Raw genomic sequence first — 13,542 nt, 5'->3', positions numbered from 1 at the left:
TATAGCAAACATTATTGGGGCCAGAACTGTTCCCTGCAGAACACCGCTTATTACTTCATCCCATTTTGAGTGCTGGTTTCTTATCACTACTCTCATTTTTCTTTCTTGCAAAATGTATTCCATCCAATTTAGTAGTTTGCCCTGTATTCCTCCTTCAATTTCTAATTTCTTAAGCAACTTCTTATGTGGTACTACTTTGTCTTAAGCTTTCTTTAGTTCTAGAAATGCACAGTCCGCCCATCCATCTCTTGTATTGTATCTATTAGCCTTGAATAGAAACATATTAAATTGGTGACACATGATCGTCCTTGTCTGAATCCAAATTGCCTTGGATTTAACACTTTGTTTTTTTCTAGATATTTTACCCATCTACTTTTGATAATTCTTTCACAAATTTTTGCTATTGTACTTGTTAGAGAGACTGGTCTATAATTGGTAGGTTCTTCTTTATTTCCTCCTTTATATATAGGTACTATATTTGCTTTTTTCCAGTCTTCTGGAACTTTTCCTTCTTTCAAGGAACTGTTTAGTATGCTATGTATTTTGTATGCCAGTTCATTCCTGCATTCTTTCAGTATCCAGTTTGCTATTTCATCTGGTCCATGCGATTTTCTGACATCAAGATTACTCAATTATGTTAATATTTCATTCTTTGTTACTTCTATTTCTTCCATAGGGGGGACTTTCCATTCGTTCTCCTCAGGTTGTATGTTCTCCCTTGTAAACACTGATTTAAAATATTTGTTCATAATTTCCGTCATTTCCATTTCCCCAGTGTATTCAACTCCCTCTTGTCTTAATTTCTCCAAGTCTTGTTTGTTTTTCAGTTTATTGTTTACAAATCTGTAGAATAGTTTTGGTTGATCTTTACACTTTTCTATGATATCTTTTTCATATTTTCTCTTTTCCTCTCTGCACGTTTGTACATATTCATTTCTATAACCGGTATATATTTTCCATTTTTCAGGTCTTCTGTCTTTTTTCCATCTGGTCCAGGCTTTGTCTCTTTTGTCTTTTAACTCCCTACAACTTTTGTTGTACCAGCATTTTACATATTCTTTTTCTTGTTTTTGTCTTGGGACATACTTTTCCACTCCTTTTTTGTAAATTTTTGTCAAAATATTCCATTTCTCTTCTACTGTTGTTTCTTCTTTGTATATTTCTTCCTAGTTTTCCTTTTGAAAGAATTCTCTTATTTTATCAAAGTTTGTTTTTTCATACATCATTCTTCCTTTTCTATATTGTTCATTTCTTTTCCTATATTTTTCTTCATTAAGTTCCAGTTCAATCAATATGTGGTCACTTTTACCTATTGGTGTTTTATATTCAATTTTGTCCACTATTCTAGGTTCAGATGTAATTATTAGGTCTAGTCTCGATGGCTCTTCTTCATTTCTATACCTAGTGTTCTCCTGTATCCATTGTGTCATTGTATGGTCAGTAACCATCTCAAGTAGAGCGTTTCCCCATGAGCCATCTCCACCCTTTACTGTCATTTCTTCCCAGCAGATTTCTTTGCAATTAAAGTCGCCCATCATAACTATTCTTCCTCCATCTTCCATTATTTTATTTAATGTTATCTTTGTGTCCTCTAACATACTTTTATGTTCACTCTCCTCCCATGAGGCTGTTTTCGGAGGCACATAATTTATCACAAACTTTCTGCTCTTCTTATCTCTGTCTTCCACTTCTATCATAATCATCTCTACTGTATTCTTTCCATATATGACACCCCTCACGTTTATATCCTTTTTAGTCAGGAACATAACTCCACCCCCTTGCTTTTTCTCTCTGTTTTTAATCCAATAATTGTATGCATCATGTCCTACACTGTTGGGTGGTAGTGGGCCTTTTAATTTTGTTTCTACAATTCCCATTATGTCCGGTTCTTTTTCTTTCAAATAATCATTCAGCTCATTCAATCCTGTTATTAATCCATCTATATTTGTGTAAGACACTCTTAGTTTTCTGCCACTTCCATTGTGTTCTCTGTTTCCCTTTTGTTTTTCGCTTGTATGTCGAACTGCCTTAGTTTCATATTCACTACTCTCCAATAGAATCTCTCTTTTTCTGACTCCGTTCTGTTCTCGTTTTTTTTTCTTAGCTTCAAGTCTTTTCTGCTTTTCTTCCTCTCTTTCCTCTTTATTCATTTCCCTTTTTATCCATACCTTTTTATATTGTTCACTTGTTGCTAGTTTCCCTGTTTTGGATAAGATATTCTCTGCCGTCGTTTGTGACCTGAATTTAATCTTAATTGGTCTGGTCTTATCTGTACTATACTTTCCGAGCCTGAATTTTTCCTCAATTTCCTTCATAATTTCTGGTTCATCTTCCTGAACTAATTTTAGTAAACTGCTTACTTTTTCATTTTCCTCATTGGTTCTTGAGGTTCTATCTGGGTTATGCTTCTCTTCCATTCCTAATATAATTATACATTTCTTTTTGTCAGCTAAGTCTCTTACTATATTCTCCTTCTGTCTCATCACTTTAATAACTGAGTCTTCAGTTTGTTCTCTCATTTGCTGTTTAATTATGTCAGTAAATGCAACTTTACTGTTTTCTTGAATTGCCTACAATCCCTCTCTGTTTTCTTTATTATTCATCTTTAACTCTTCATTCTCCTTTTTTACTTTTTTTAACTGTCTTTTTAGGTCTTCTATTTCCTTAGTTAAGTTTTTGTTCGCCTTCTCTAGTTCTTCCAATTTTTCAACCCTCTGTACAATGTTGTTAACATGACCGAACCTACACTCCAAGTCCTCGATCATCTTATCGACCTTCTCTTCTAGTCTTGTCAGTCGGGGGGGGGGGGTTGTGTCCCCCCACCCTCTTTAAATCCCTGGAAAATATTCTCATCACTTTCTACTGTATTGCTCTTATCTATACTTCTAATATTTACATTTTTATTAGACATTTCGTCATCACTCAGCTGGTCGGGGGGCCGTTTGTTTACCTTTCGCCTGTCTGCCTGGGCCAAGTCTTCTCCTTCCTCATTTCCTTCCATTTCCCTCAGTAATCCCTCCCCTTCTCCTCTTTCCCTACTTTCCCACTACCCCACGAGCAATTTCCCCCCACCCTGTAAATACAATAGGCACTTCCTTTGTTTTGGGATCCACGAAACTTCACTTTTCTTCAGAACGTCTTCTAAGCCGTCCGTTCGTTGAAGTGTGCTTGTGTGTGTGTGTGTGTGTGTGTGTGTGTATATATATATATATATATATATATATATATATATATATATATATATATATATATATATATTTAAACCATGACAAATGTAACTGAAGGCGGAGGAAGTATACGAGGAATAATGGAAGAGTTCTACTGCCCTTAGGGTCTTGATCACAAAGCTTGTGATCACGACCCTAAGGGTCGAAACGTTAAGGCATTACAATTCTTCCTTTTTTCCTTGTATACTTCCTCCGCCTTCAGTTTTATATATATATATATATATATATATATATATATATATATATATATATATATATATATATATATAGATAGATAGATAGATAGATAGACAGGCAGGCAGATAGAGAGATACTGTTGTAACGACTGAGGCGACAAATAGTTACATTAGACACCAGAATGTATTGCCCACATGTGGCCAGAGCACTTTTGAGAGTCATGTGTCTTAACCGAACAGTATTCACACTTGTGAGTTCGTTTACTGAGGCTAATACCACACGTGCCACAAGGAAAACGATAATCTTCAAGATCAGCAATGTAGGCATCCCGAGTACTACCCGCATCACTTGATTTGTGACCTAGTGCAGGAACATTCTGGGGCTTACGGTCCATCCACCCACTTGCTAGCCATATCTGGTCCTTCGGCAGCGGCTTGATAAGTTGCAAGAAATGGTGCAATGAATATGAAGAAACAACAAAAGCAAGAATAATAGAAAAAGTATCATCTAGTACGGAAGGGAGCAATTCCTATACTAGGGAGACTTTTGAAAGTTAATTAAAATTATCTGGTGGTAGGCAGAACCGAAGAGTTTAATCGAAACAACATCAGGCAATATAAAAAATATGTTTTAAGATATTGTAATGAAGGGGTTACTTACGTAGGATGGTAATTCTTTGTTAAGTAAATAAAATCGACTGATATTAGCTAGTAAAAACATAACACGATCGCCATCGTCTGCAGGTTAAGGTTGCAACTTCCCTTTCTCAACCGAATGAAATCGTCTAGTCAAAGAACACAGAGAATAAGTCATGTATATTTCCTAAACCAGCAATGCAATGAAATATTTTCATAAGATTGCCAATAGAATATATAAATAGTATGAATTTTAGAGTAATCAATAAATATGAAAGGTATCGCTTAGCACTCACAAGGACATACTTGCTGAGTTCAAGGCTCCCATCTACAGAACTCGATCCATTTTTCGATCTAATGTTAACTGAAGATGTGAAGTTGTTGAGAAAGTAATAAATTCTTCGATAAGAAAAATACATTCGATTTCTATTTGGCTCACATTTAACAACCACACAAATGTCATTACATTGTATAAAGATATATTTTATTCATATAATTCAAACTTACTGCTCATGAAGTTTGATATACACTTAAATACTCTTAAATGAAACCTATCGTCGAAACCACTTAATCACTTATAAATTCATGTGTATTTGAAAATTGTTGATATTGTTGAATACAATCGATTTAATAGGCTTAAAGTTGAAGTTACAGGAGAACATTAATACGTGTAGTATGATATCACAAATAATATTGGAACATGTTTTCATCTGTGTTGTGAAAATGGCAGAGGGAGGTCCACAAAATGTTCTCTGTCGGTATGGATTACCTATTTTCGTCGATGTATGTTAATATCTGTCTACACTATGCAGTCAAAAGAAAAATAAACTACATTACACAAAGTTTGGAAGTTTTTCCAATGGTTGGGATGTCCTCTGGGCTTCATTTAGCAGTTTGTTTTGATCATTGGTGCCCTGGAAGGTCTACCATTTTCAAAATGCCGTTACGTGTTAGTGTTTATTCAAGTTGTATTCGCCATCGTCATTATGTGTAAGGCAATATATATTTCGAAAGTAACATAAGTTACACATATCGTGACCATAGAATAGTTATACGTTGTTGTCAGTGTCGGTAATGTGAAATGTTTACCTAGTGTTTGAGATTATCCCAATCTAATTTTGCAGGCCTTGGTGTTCCTAGATGTATAGGCCTTCGTGTAACAGTGATGTTTGCCATCTTCTATTATAGTAGACACGTTGAAAGCGTAGTAAATCTACCATGTTGTGCACTTTTCTTACTAGAAAACAAAGTGATGTGGAATTGATAAAGGTTGGTCAAATACTTAGGCAGCCACAGTCGTGTCAGCAGTAGTGCACTGTTAGGACCCTGACTAATGTGCATGTTCAGCATTACAGTTTAAAATAAGGCATAGCTGTAGGTAAGTTGATAAGTTTCTCACTGTTTTGTAGTTATGTGTTATGATTGTAAAAAGTGACAAGGTTGGTTGGTGCAGATGACATCTTGGAGATGTCTGTGTTGCAGTGTGATCATTAGATTTTAAGAAACTAGAAGGGATTGTGCCAGAGGTATTGTTGAATTTAGAATGGTGGTGATGTACCAAAAACTGGTACATCACAAAACTATAACTGGGTAATGCAGCAGTGTTTGATGTGTATTCAAAATCTAGAATTTATATAATCATAATGAAAATACAAATTGAGGCGCTGTATTTAAAATTTACAAGTTACTTAGAACATTTGATATTCCAACAAGTGGGCATAGGAATTTTGGAGGTCCTGTCTGTAAACACTATCCTCTCATACCCCTCTGTTGCCAAATGTGGCACATTTAGTGACATTAGTTTCTTTTATGGTGAAATCGTAGCGAGCATTTCCATTATTTCCTCCAGACAGTTTTAGAAGTACTAATTTAATTTAGAAAGAAATTGTGTTGTCCCAAACATTTACCAAAGATTGTACACATAATAGTTGTTTTGTGGTTTGCCGGTAAATTTTTGGAGGTGCACACCTATGTGATATAGCATTAAAAAATTAGATATTGATTTTGTAAATTATAATATATCTATGCAATATACGGTTTTCTTGGTGGAAATCAAAAACAGAAAGGTTGCTAAAAGTTATACCATAACAAACATAGCTGCTGGGGCTGCTTGAGATGCCATATTTGTCCTGATAGATGCGGTGGTCAAAGAAATTGTGTCCAATCAGACTGCAGGATATACAGAAGTTGCATGGCTTTAAGAAATGCATGAATCTCAGTTCTGAAGCACCATTTTAAAATTAGTACCGTGCAAGGTACTAACGGAAGAGGGTGTATTCCAGATCCAATGGTCACAGCTCCGTTCGGTAGTGTATTTACTTGTAGTGGGACTGGAAAGACAAGGTGTCTCATTCCTATGATTGAAACTTCGTTTGGTAGTGTGTTTCCTTCTAGCATTTTTTTTTTTTTCCACCAAGAAAAACATGTTGATGTATTATAATTTACAAAATTAATATTTAATGTTCTAATGCTATATCATGTAGATGTGCACTTCCGAAAAAATACCATTTTGTCGAAAACAAAACATCATTGTTTCAATAGCACTCGTAGTGAGAATACGTCATTGGGGATACCCAGTGAATGAGGTCACGGGATGTAAACAATGATGGCGGGTAAAGTGGGAAAAGTCCCATTTATTGTTTTTGAAATTAGTTATATGCTGCGGGGATTCAAATTGTTACCCCACCTCGCTGATGCTAAACACGGCAAGATAAATTGCTATACCAACCATTAATGCTCCCAAATACTTAAAGAAAAATCTAAATTTACTAATAATTCACCATTCACTATTTGACTTGTTCCATAGTTTTGGGCCATTCCATCCCATTGTTTATTCATCAAGTGAAGTGAGTAAAACATACTATTTATAATTTTCGGAATTAGTTATGTGCTATGGCTATTCAAAATGTTACCCAACCTCGCCAATGTTAAACATGGCAAAATAAATTACTATCATCGCCATTGATACTCCAGAATACTTGTTACAAAAAAAAATAAAATGTAAATTGAGTAATAAAAAACATTACAATGACCTGAGTGATGGAGTGCCCTGAGTGACAGAGCAGCACTCTGGACCTTTATCCATTGTTTCAATAGACAAACAAAAATAGCACTGTAGTACAGGAAGGCATGATGATTGAAGCAAAGGAAAAAGAAAGTAATGGAAGAGAAAGCGAGTCAAGAAAAGTTTATGTTACTATATAGATAAGAAAATAAAGGTAAATATAAAGATATTGGCCAGTCTCACAGATGCAATTTTTATCTATATCGTCGGATAGCTTTTAAAGTTCTGAGTAGCATGGACCCCATAGATAAGTACCATAAATGAATAGTAACGTCAGGAGAGTTTTGTGTGTGTGTGTGTGAGCTATGGTGCACCTAACATTACCTAACCAAGTCAACTTAACCATCCTAACCTAGTAATTATAAAAATATTTCTTAGAAAGAAAAACTATCCCATGGTTTTCTATTTGTTGCCAGCTTCCTCGTCATTCAAAGTGTCGAGGGGTGGTACTGAATGTGGGTCACTGCTGGTCAGCTTATGGGGGATAGAGCTGTCCTGTCTGGGTGAAGAAAGTGAGGCGTCTTTCTCTTTGTGGATGTTAACCACTTCCATACGGTGACGCCTACGTAGGCGTCATGAGGAGCAAGTGGGTACGCGATGATGCCGACGTCGGCGTCTCGATTATATTTATTGTAGTCGTACCTACGTAACCTCCATTCTCTCTAAACTGGCTTCATCACATTTTCTATGGTTATCAAAATTCACGGGTGAAAGAGAACGAACGATTGAGCAGTGACTTTATTTTTTATAATGTGATTATTATGACGCAACATCGGACAGCTAATGCTGCCAGACGTGTGATGTGCCCCGGAGTGAAGTGGTTAATAGATAAATATCTAGCCAAATGCTGAAAGAGTAATTTGCCTCATATCCCAGGCAGCTTCATCTACTTATTGTCTCTGACATGCGGGCGTGTAAGTCTGTACCACAGCCCCCCCCTGAAAAAAAAAAAAAAAAAAAAAAAAAATGCTACTGATATTACTTTTCATTTTCTGTATTTATGTATGGGTTTCAAAATACTCGGGATAATAAGAGCTATCCAGTGACAGGAAAGAAATTGTATCTTTGAGGCTGGCATATGTCTATATTTACCAAATAAGGCATTAGGAATAATGAAATAAAGAAGAGCTTACAACAAAAAGTTTGTGTTATTTCATAAATATGGACATCAATAGATGTTAACCTTATCAGTTTGCATTCATAATGTCATACAATAAGCTCTTCAAAATAGTTTTTAATATATCACCTTGAAATCTACAATTTACAAAGTTGATTGCATTGCCCTAACATGCCTGCCAATAGATTTTGGTAAATGTAGTGTTTTGGACAGTCATCATGTTCACTAATTAATATAAAAGTTGAGAAAAAAAATGGGTTGTAATCTAACCCAACTCATCCTTATTTTGGAGAAAGGTCATCATTCTCACTTTCACCCTTTTCATGTGGGAATGGAACATGTTGATGGGAACCTTATGTTTTTGGGGGAAGAAGAAAAATTCTATAACAATAGTAAATTGATTTATTTAGAACAGGACCACAACCACCACATAGAGGGAATAGATGATGAAGTGAAAGTGTTAGTAGAAGAGAAGAAGCAAGCATATGTGGATTGGTTGCAAAGTAGGATTTATGAAGCATATGCAAGGTGCAAGGAAAAGAAAGGATAAGCAAAGTAAGATAATGGAGACAAAGAGGAGAGCAGATGGAAAATGTGGGTAGGAGTATGATGGAAAATTTTGAAAACAATAAAAAGTTGTTTTAGATAGAATTAAAAAATCAGTGGGAGGGGTCAGGTAGAGAGGAAAAGGTGAAAGATGCAGTTGGACAGATGTTAATGGAAGTGAAGGTAGTAAGGGGAAGATGGATAGAGTATTTTAGAGAGTTGTTGAATGTATAGGAGGATAGGGAGGGATTGATTGTGGGAGTGGGAGGAACAAAGAAAATGACCGATGGGAGAGAAAAATTGAAGAGAGCTAGGAACAGGTGAGGTACAATATAAGGAACTTTGAAATGATGAGAGCTGGAAAGGCACCAGGGTTAGATGGGTGTCAAGTGGTGTCTGAGAAAGAGAGTACAGTTATAGTGGTCTGGCTAGTGAGATTGTGTAATGCGTATCTAAAGGAGGAGCTGTTGCCAGAGAACTGGAAGAGTGTGTGTATAGTTTCACTTTACAAAGGAAAAAATGACAAATGTGAATGTAGTAGTTGTAGAGGGATCAGTTTGTTGAGTATAGTTGGAAATGCTTAGGAATTGTTGAGGAGCAATGTTGGTTTAAGGAAGGTAGGGGATGCATAGATCAAATTTTTTTGGCGAGAAAGTTTTGGCAAAAGGTAAGGATGGTTTCTTGGGCCTTTATGGATTTGGAGAAGGCTGACAGGGTAGATAGGAAAGCACTGTGGGTGATAATGCAGATATGTGGGATAGGGGGAAAGCTGTTAAGAGCAGTCAAGTTTTTATGAGAGTAGTAGAACTTGTTTTAGGATTGGAAATGGTGAGAATGAGTGGTTTGAGGCAAAGGTGAGGCTGTGTCATGTTGCTATGGCTGTTCAATGTGTACATGGATAGGGTGGCACAGGAGGTTAGTTGCAAGGGTGATGGGCAAAGGATTGGAGATGGTAAGAGATAGTGGAGGGAAATGTGGGGTGAACCAGTTGTTGTTTGCAGATGACACTGCACTTGTGACTGGGTCAGAGAAGAGTCTAAGGTGTTAGAGAAGGTATATGTTAGGAGAAAGTTAAAGGTAAATGTGGGATAAAAGTAAGGTGATGAGATGTACAAGGGCAGAGGGTGACAGCAATTTGGAGAGAGGCTGGAGGGAGGGGATAGTTTTAATTATTCATGGTCATACATGGCAGGAAATGGAGGCATGGGGGTGGAGGTAAACTGTAGAGTTAGGGAAGCAAGTAAATACCTTGAGGGATTGAAAAGTGTCATGATAAATAGGCATCTGGGAATGGATTCAAAGAGAAGATTATATGAAGGGGTAGTTGTGACTATGACGCTGTATGGGGTGGAAACTTTGAATTTAAAAGAGACGAGGAGAAATTTAAACTTATTTAAAATAAAGTGTTAAGAAGTGTGGTGAGGATTACAAGGTTGGGTAGAAAGAAAAACGAGATGAGGAGGAAAGTGGGTGGAAAGGGAGCTGACAAATATCTGATGAAAGATTATTGGAATAGCTTGGGGACATAGCAAGGATAGATGAGGAAAAACTAGCAAATAAAAGTGGAAAGCAGAGGTGGATGGAGTGAACTTGAGGGGACAACTGAGGCTGAGATCAATGGATGGTGGGAAAGGGGCTTTGAGTAAAAGGGAAATGTCTGTTGAGCATAGAAGGGAGAAGGCAGGGGATATGGGTAGGCATGATGGGGGTGGAGAATGGTTGTGTATGGATGATATTTTAACACACCCTGAAAGGATTTCTCTGTCTTCTCTGTTGTCTGGATGAGGGGACGAGGAGGGAGGGTCACTATATAAGTGAAGTGGCTTTGGGTGGGAGTGTATGTGTCTTGACAAATTACTTCCCATATCAAAGGGAAGAAACCCTTGGTATAGATTTTATTTATTAATTATCCTTCTTCCTTTCTATCTTGTTTTCTTAATAATTATACCTAAAATGTACATCACAATGTAGGGGTTACCAGGTAGTTATTTCTGTTGTCTGTAACTAGGACACATACGAATGCCGTCCTCCTTTTCGATGAATGTGTAGATTTTGCGTGAAAGTGCTACACATCAGTGGGAAGAAGGCTACTCAAGTATGAATGTTATTTTGGTACTATAATGGACAAACATGGCATATTGTTTATGTTGTGGTGTTACTCTCATCTTGATTTATCTTCTTCAGTCCCAAGAAGTTAAAAATCAGTACCAGAATAAGGTACCTAATTGTAGTACAGCATACAGGAAAGGAACAACACTCGTGGGGCCTTATCTCCTACTCTACTATTTATCATACCTAGCTATATATTCATATATGGTTTCAGGATGGTCTGTATCCTTAATTTCCCATTGTCATGTTTAGATTTGAATTCATGTATTGTCCCAGCTTGGGCTATGTCAGCTTAGTCATTCTAAGAATTTGTATATCTATTTAGAAAACTATATCATCACAACCTTTAGACACATTTCTTAATTTGTTCTAATGATCACTTTAAGCCCTTCTATCCCAAGTAAAGATATCTCTTCTGTCATTGTATTCTGTCCTCTTTCTCTTTGATCTTCCAAATTTGGTAGACCCAGTGCTTATAGTCTCCTCATATGGTTTATCTACCAGACTATGGACCAGTTTGGGTGCGGCCTGTTTCAATATCTCGGTCTTGCTTATATCCTTCACTGTGTGGGCAGATCAGTGGTTGTATGAGGTTTTTCATCATCTCCATTAAATAACTGAAATGCAGCAGTCTGTATGTCTCCCACAATCCTGCTGATGTGTCTGTCAAGTGATAAGTTGTCTTTTATTAACAGTACAATACTCCCAGATCTTTCTCCTCTTTTGCTTTTGTAAGGGATTTGCTTTCCAAGCTATTGCTCATTTCCAGTACTACTTTGCATTTTTTTTTTTTTTTTTTTTTATAATTTATTTTCTATTCTTGGCTTCATGTGAAAATGAAGTCTAAATCTTTTTGTAATAACCTATAACCCTTAGTTTTTCACTTTCCTCATGATATTTGCATTTGCAAGCATGGCATAGGTTGTTATACCCTCCACGAAATCATTGACTTAAATAAGACTCAATAGGTGCTAGCACTGAATTTTTTTTAATTGCTGGTCACTACTCTATGCTTTCCATCATGATGGAACACAAGATCACATCAAAACTAATTGTTAAGTGTAAGATGATGATGTTCCCTAGACAGACCAGGCAGTCTCGTCTCCCTGAGGAATGCCATGGCTGGAATATGGGATTTTCCTATAAATCCCTTGTAGAGTATATGCTGTGTTGTTGGCATGTGTAATTGTGTGGGTACCAAGCCATCACAAGAAGCACATGCCATCCAGGAGGTTGGCACAAATCCCTGGGAGTAGCTTGGTTGACCAGAGCAATTATCCAAGTGTAAGATGACTGCAATACACATACCATATGTATTCAGTTGACAGGGCATAGCAATTATGATTTATTTTATCTATTTATTATTATTACTATTATTATTATTATTACAGTGAGTCCTCCTTATATGGTAATTCTTTATCCGGTAAATTCACAGTACGGTATTTGGTAATTACTACCCTTGATTCTATTTATGGTAAGAAATATCCACAGATACGGTATCCGCTAGATATTTTGAAGAAAGAGCAGGGAGAAGGTACGTCTGCCATATCCTATTATTACATGTTATAATGGGTTCGGTATACAATGATTTCAATTTGTGGTAAGGTTTTCAGGAACACATATGTACCATATAATGAGGACTTACTATATTTATTTATTTATTCATTTTATTTTATTTTATTTTTTTATCTTTTATTATTATTATTTTTTTTAAGGAAGAGATATCAGTTATTGAAGGTGTTGATTTATGTATAGACTTGATAGGAGACTTAATGAGAAATGAAGTTGATGTGGAGTAGTTATGCGATAGAATGTTTTCTCTCAGGAAGCATTCAAGGCCTCAATCCAACAAAAGCAAGTTACCCTTTATTATGTGGAGGTAGTGAACATGAGGGGACGTCCTAGGATGAGGTGGATGGATGGGGTGAAGGGGGCTTTGGGGAAGAGGGGAATGTCTGTTGAGGAAGGAAGGGAGAGGACGGAAGACAGAGGTGAGTGGAGAATGGTTGTATATGGATGATGTTGTGACTGCATGAGGAGGAATAGGCGGGGGGGGGTGGGGGCCGGGGTAGTATGTGTGAGTAAATTTTGACGCAGCCCGAAGGGATTTCTCCCCGTCCTCGCCTTATATGCAGAGGGGGACGGAGAGGGGGGGGTCGCCGATTAAATGAAGCGGCCTTGCTGTGGATGTACTGTGTCTTGCGACACTGCTTCTGACCCAGGGCGGTGGGCAGGGTGCAGGGATGACCCGTCATCCAGGAGGTGCTCAGATGAGAGGGAGGGTGGGAGGGGTGTGGAGTGTATCTAGGGATGAAATGGGTGGGAGTGTTTTTATGCCTTTCCCTTTTGGCTACCTCTCTTGAAAAGGGGAAAAAGCCTTGGTACATGTATGTATGTACCCTTTATTAAACTAGCACAGATTGAGTGATTTACCTTTATTGTTGAGGCAGAATCTCATTTCAAAGAAGAGATACATGATGCAGAAATGCCACATAGTTATACAATAATTAGGGAGGTTAGAGAATTTTTTTTAGCACTATGATATTTGACTTACCATTAAGCATAGAGGTCTTACTCAAATACTCCAATGAGAAATCAGAACTATAATTGCTGTACATCAAATAAAAAGCTGGGGGATATAACAAACAAATTCTTTGATGTATTGAC

General features: G+C 37.0%; 1 protein-coding gene across 6 annotated transcripts in view; it reads left to right on the top strand.

Annotated features, from left to right (window-relative positions):
• The first annotated feature begins 4,702 nt into the window (after positions 1 to 4,702).
• Positions 4,703 to 13,542, top strand: part of LOC143037847 (putative E3 ubiquitin-protein ligase makorin-1) — a 95,628-nt gene continuing 86,788 nt past the window's right edge. For 5 of the 6 annotated variants that reach the window (XM_076206422.1, XM_076206421.1, XM_076206425.1 and 2 more), the window contains exon 1: positions 4,703 to 4,797. In XM_076206422.1, the coding sequence (XP_076062537.1) occupies positions 4,715 to 4,797 (83 nt within the window). In that variant the 5' untranslated portion in view covers positions 4,703 to 4,714. Of the gene's footprint in view, positions 4,798 to 5,163; positions 5,418 to 13,542 lie in introns of all 6 variants that reach the window. The other variant, XM_076206426.1, reaches the window with a different exon arrangement.

The sequence above is a fragment of the Oratosquilla oratoria genome, chromosome 23, assembly GCF_046742065.1.
Source record: "Oratosquilla oratoria isolate Oo_2021 chromosome 23, ASM4674206v1, whole genome shotgun sequence".
NCBI classification, from domain to species: Eukaryota; Metazoa; Arthropoda; class Malacostraca; order Stomatopoda; family Squillidae; genus Oratosquilla; species Oratosquilla oratoria.
Note: the sequence above shows the minus strand (reverse complement) of the source record. Positions and strands in the feature narration are given on the sequence as shown.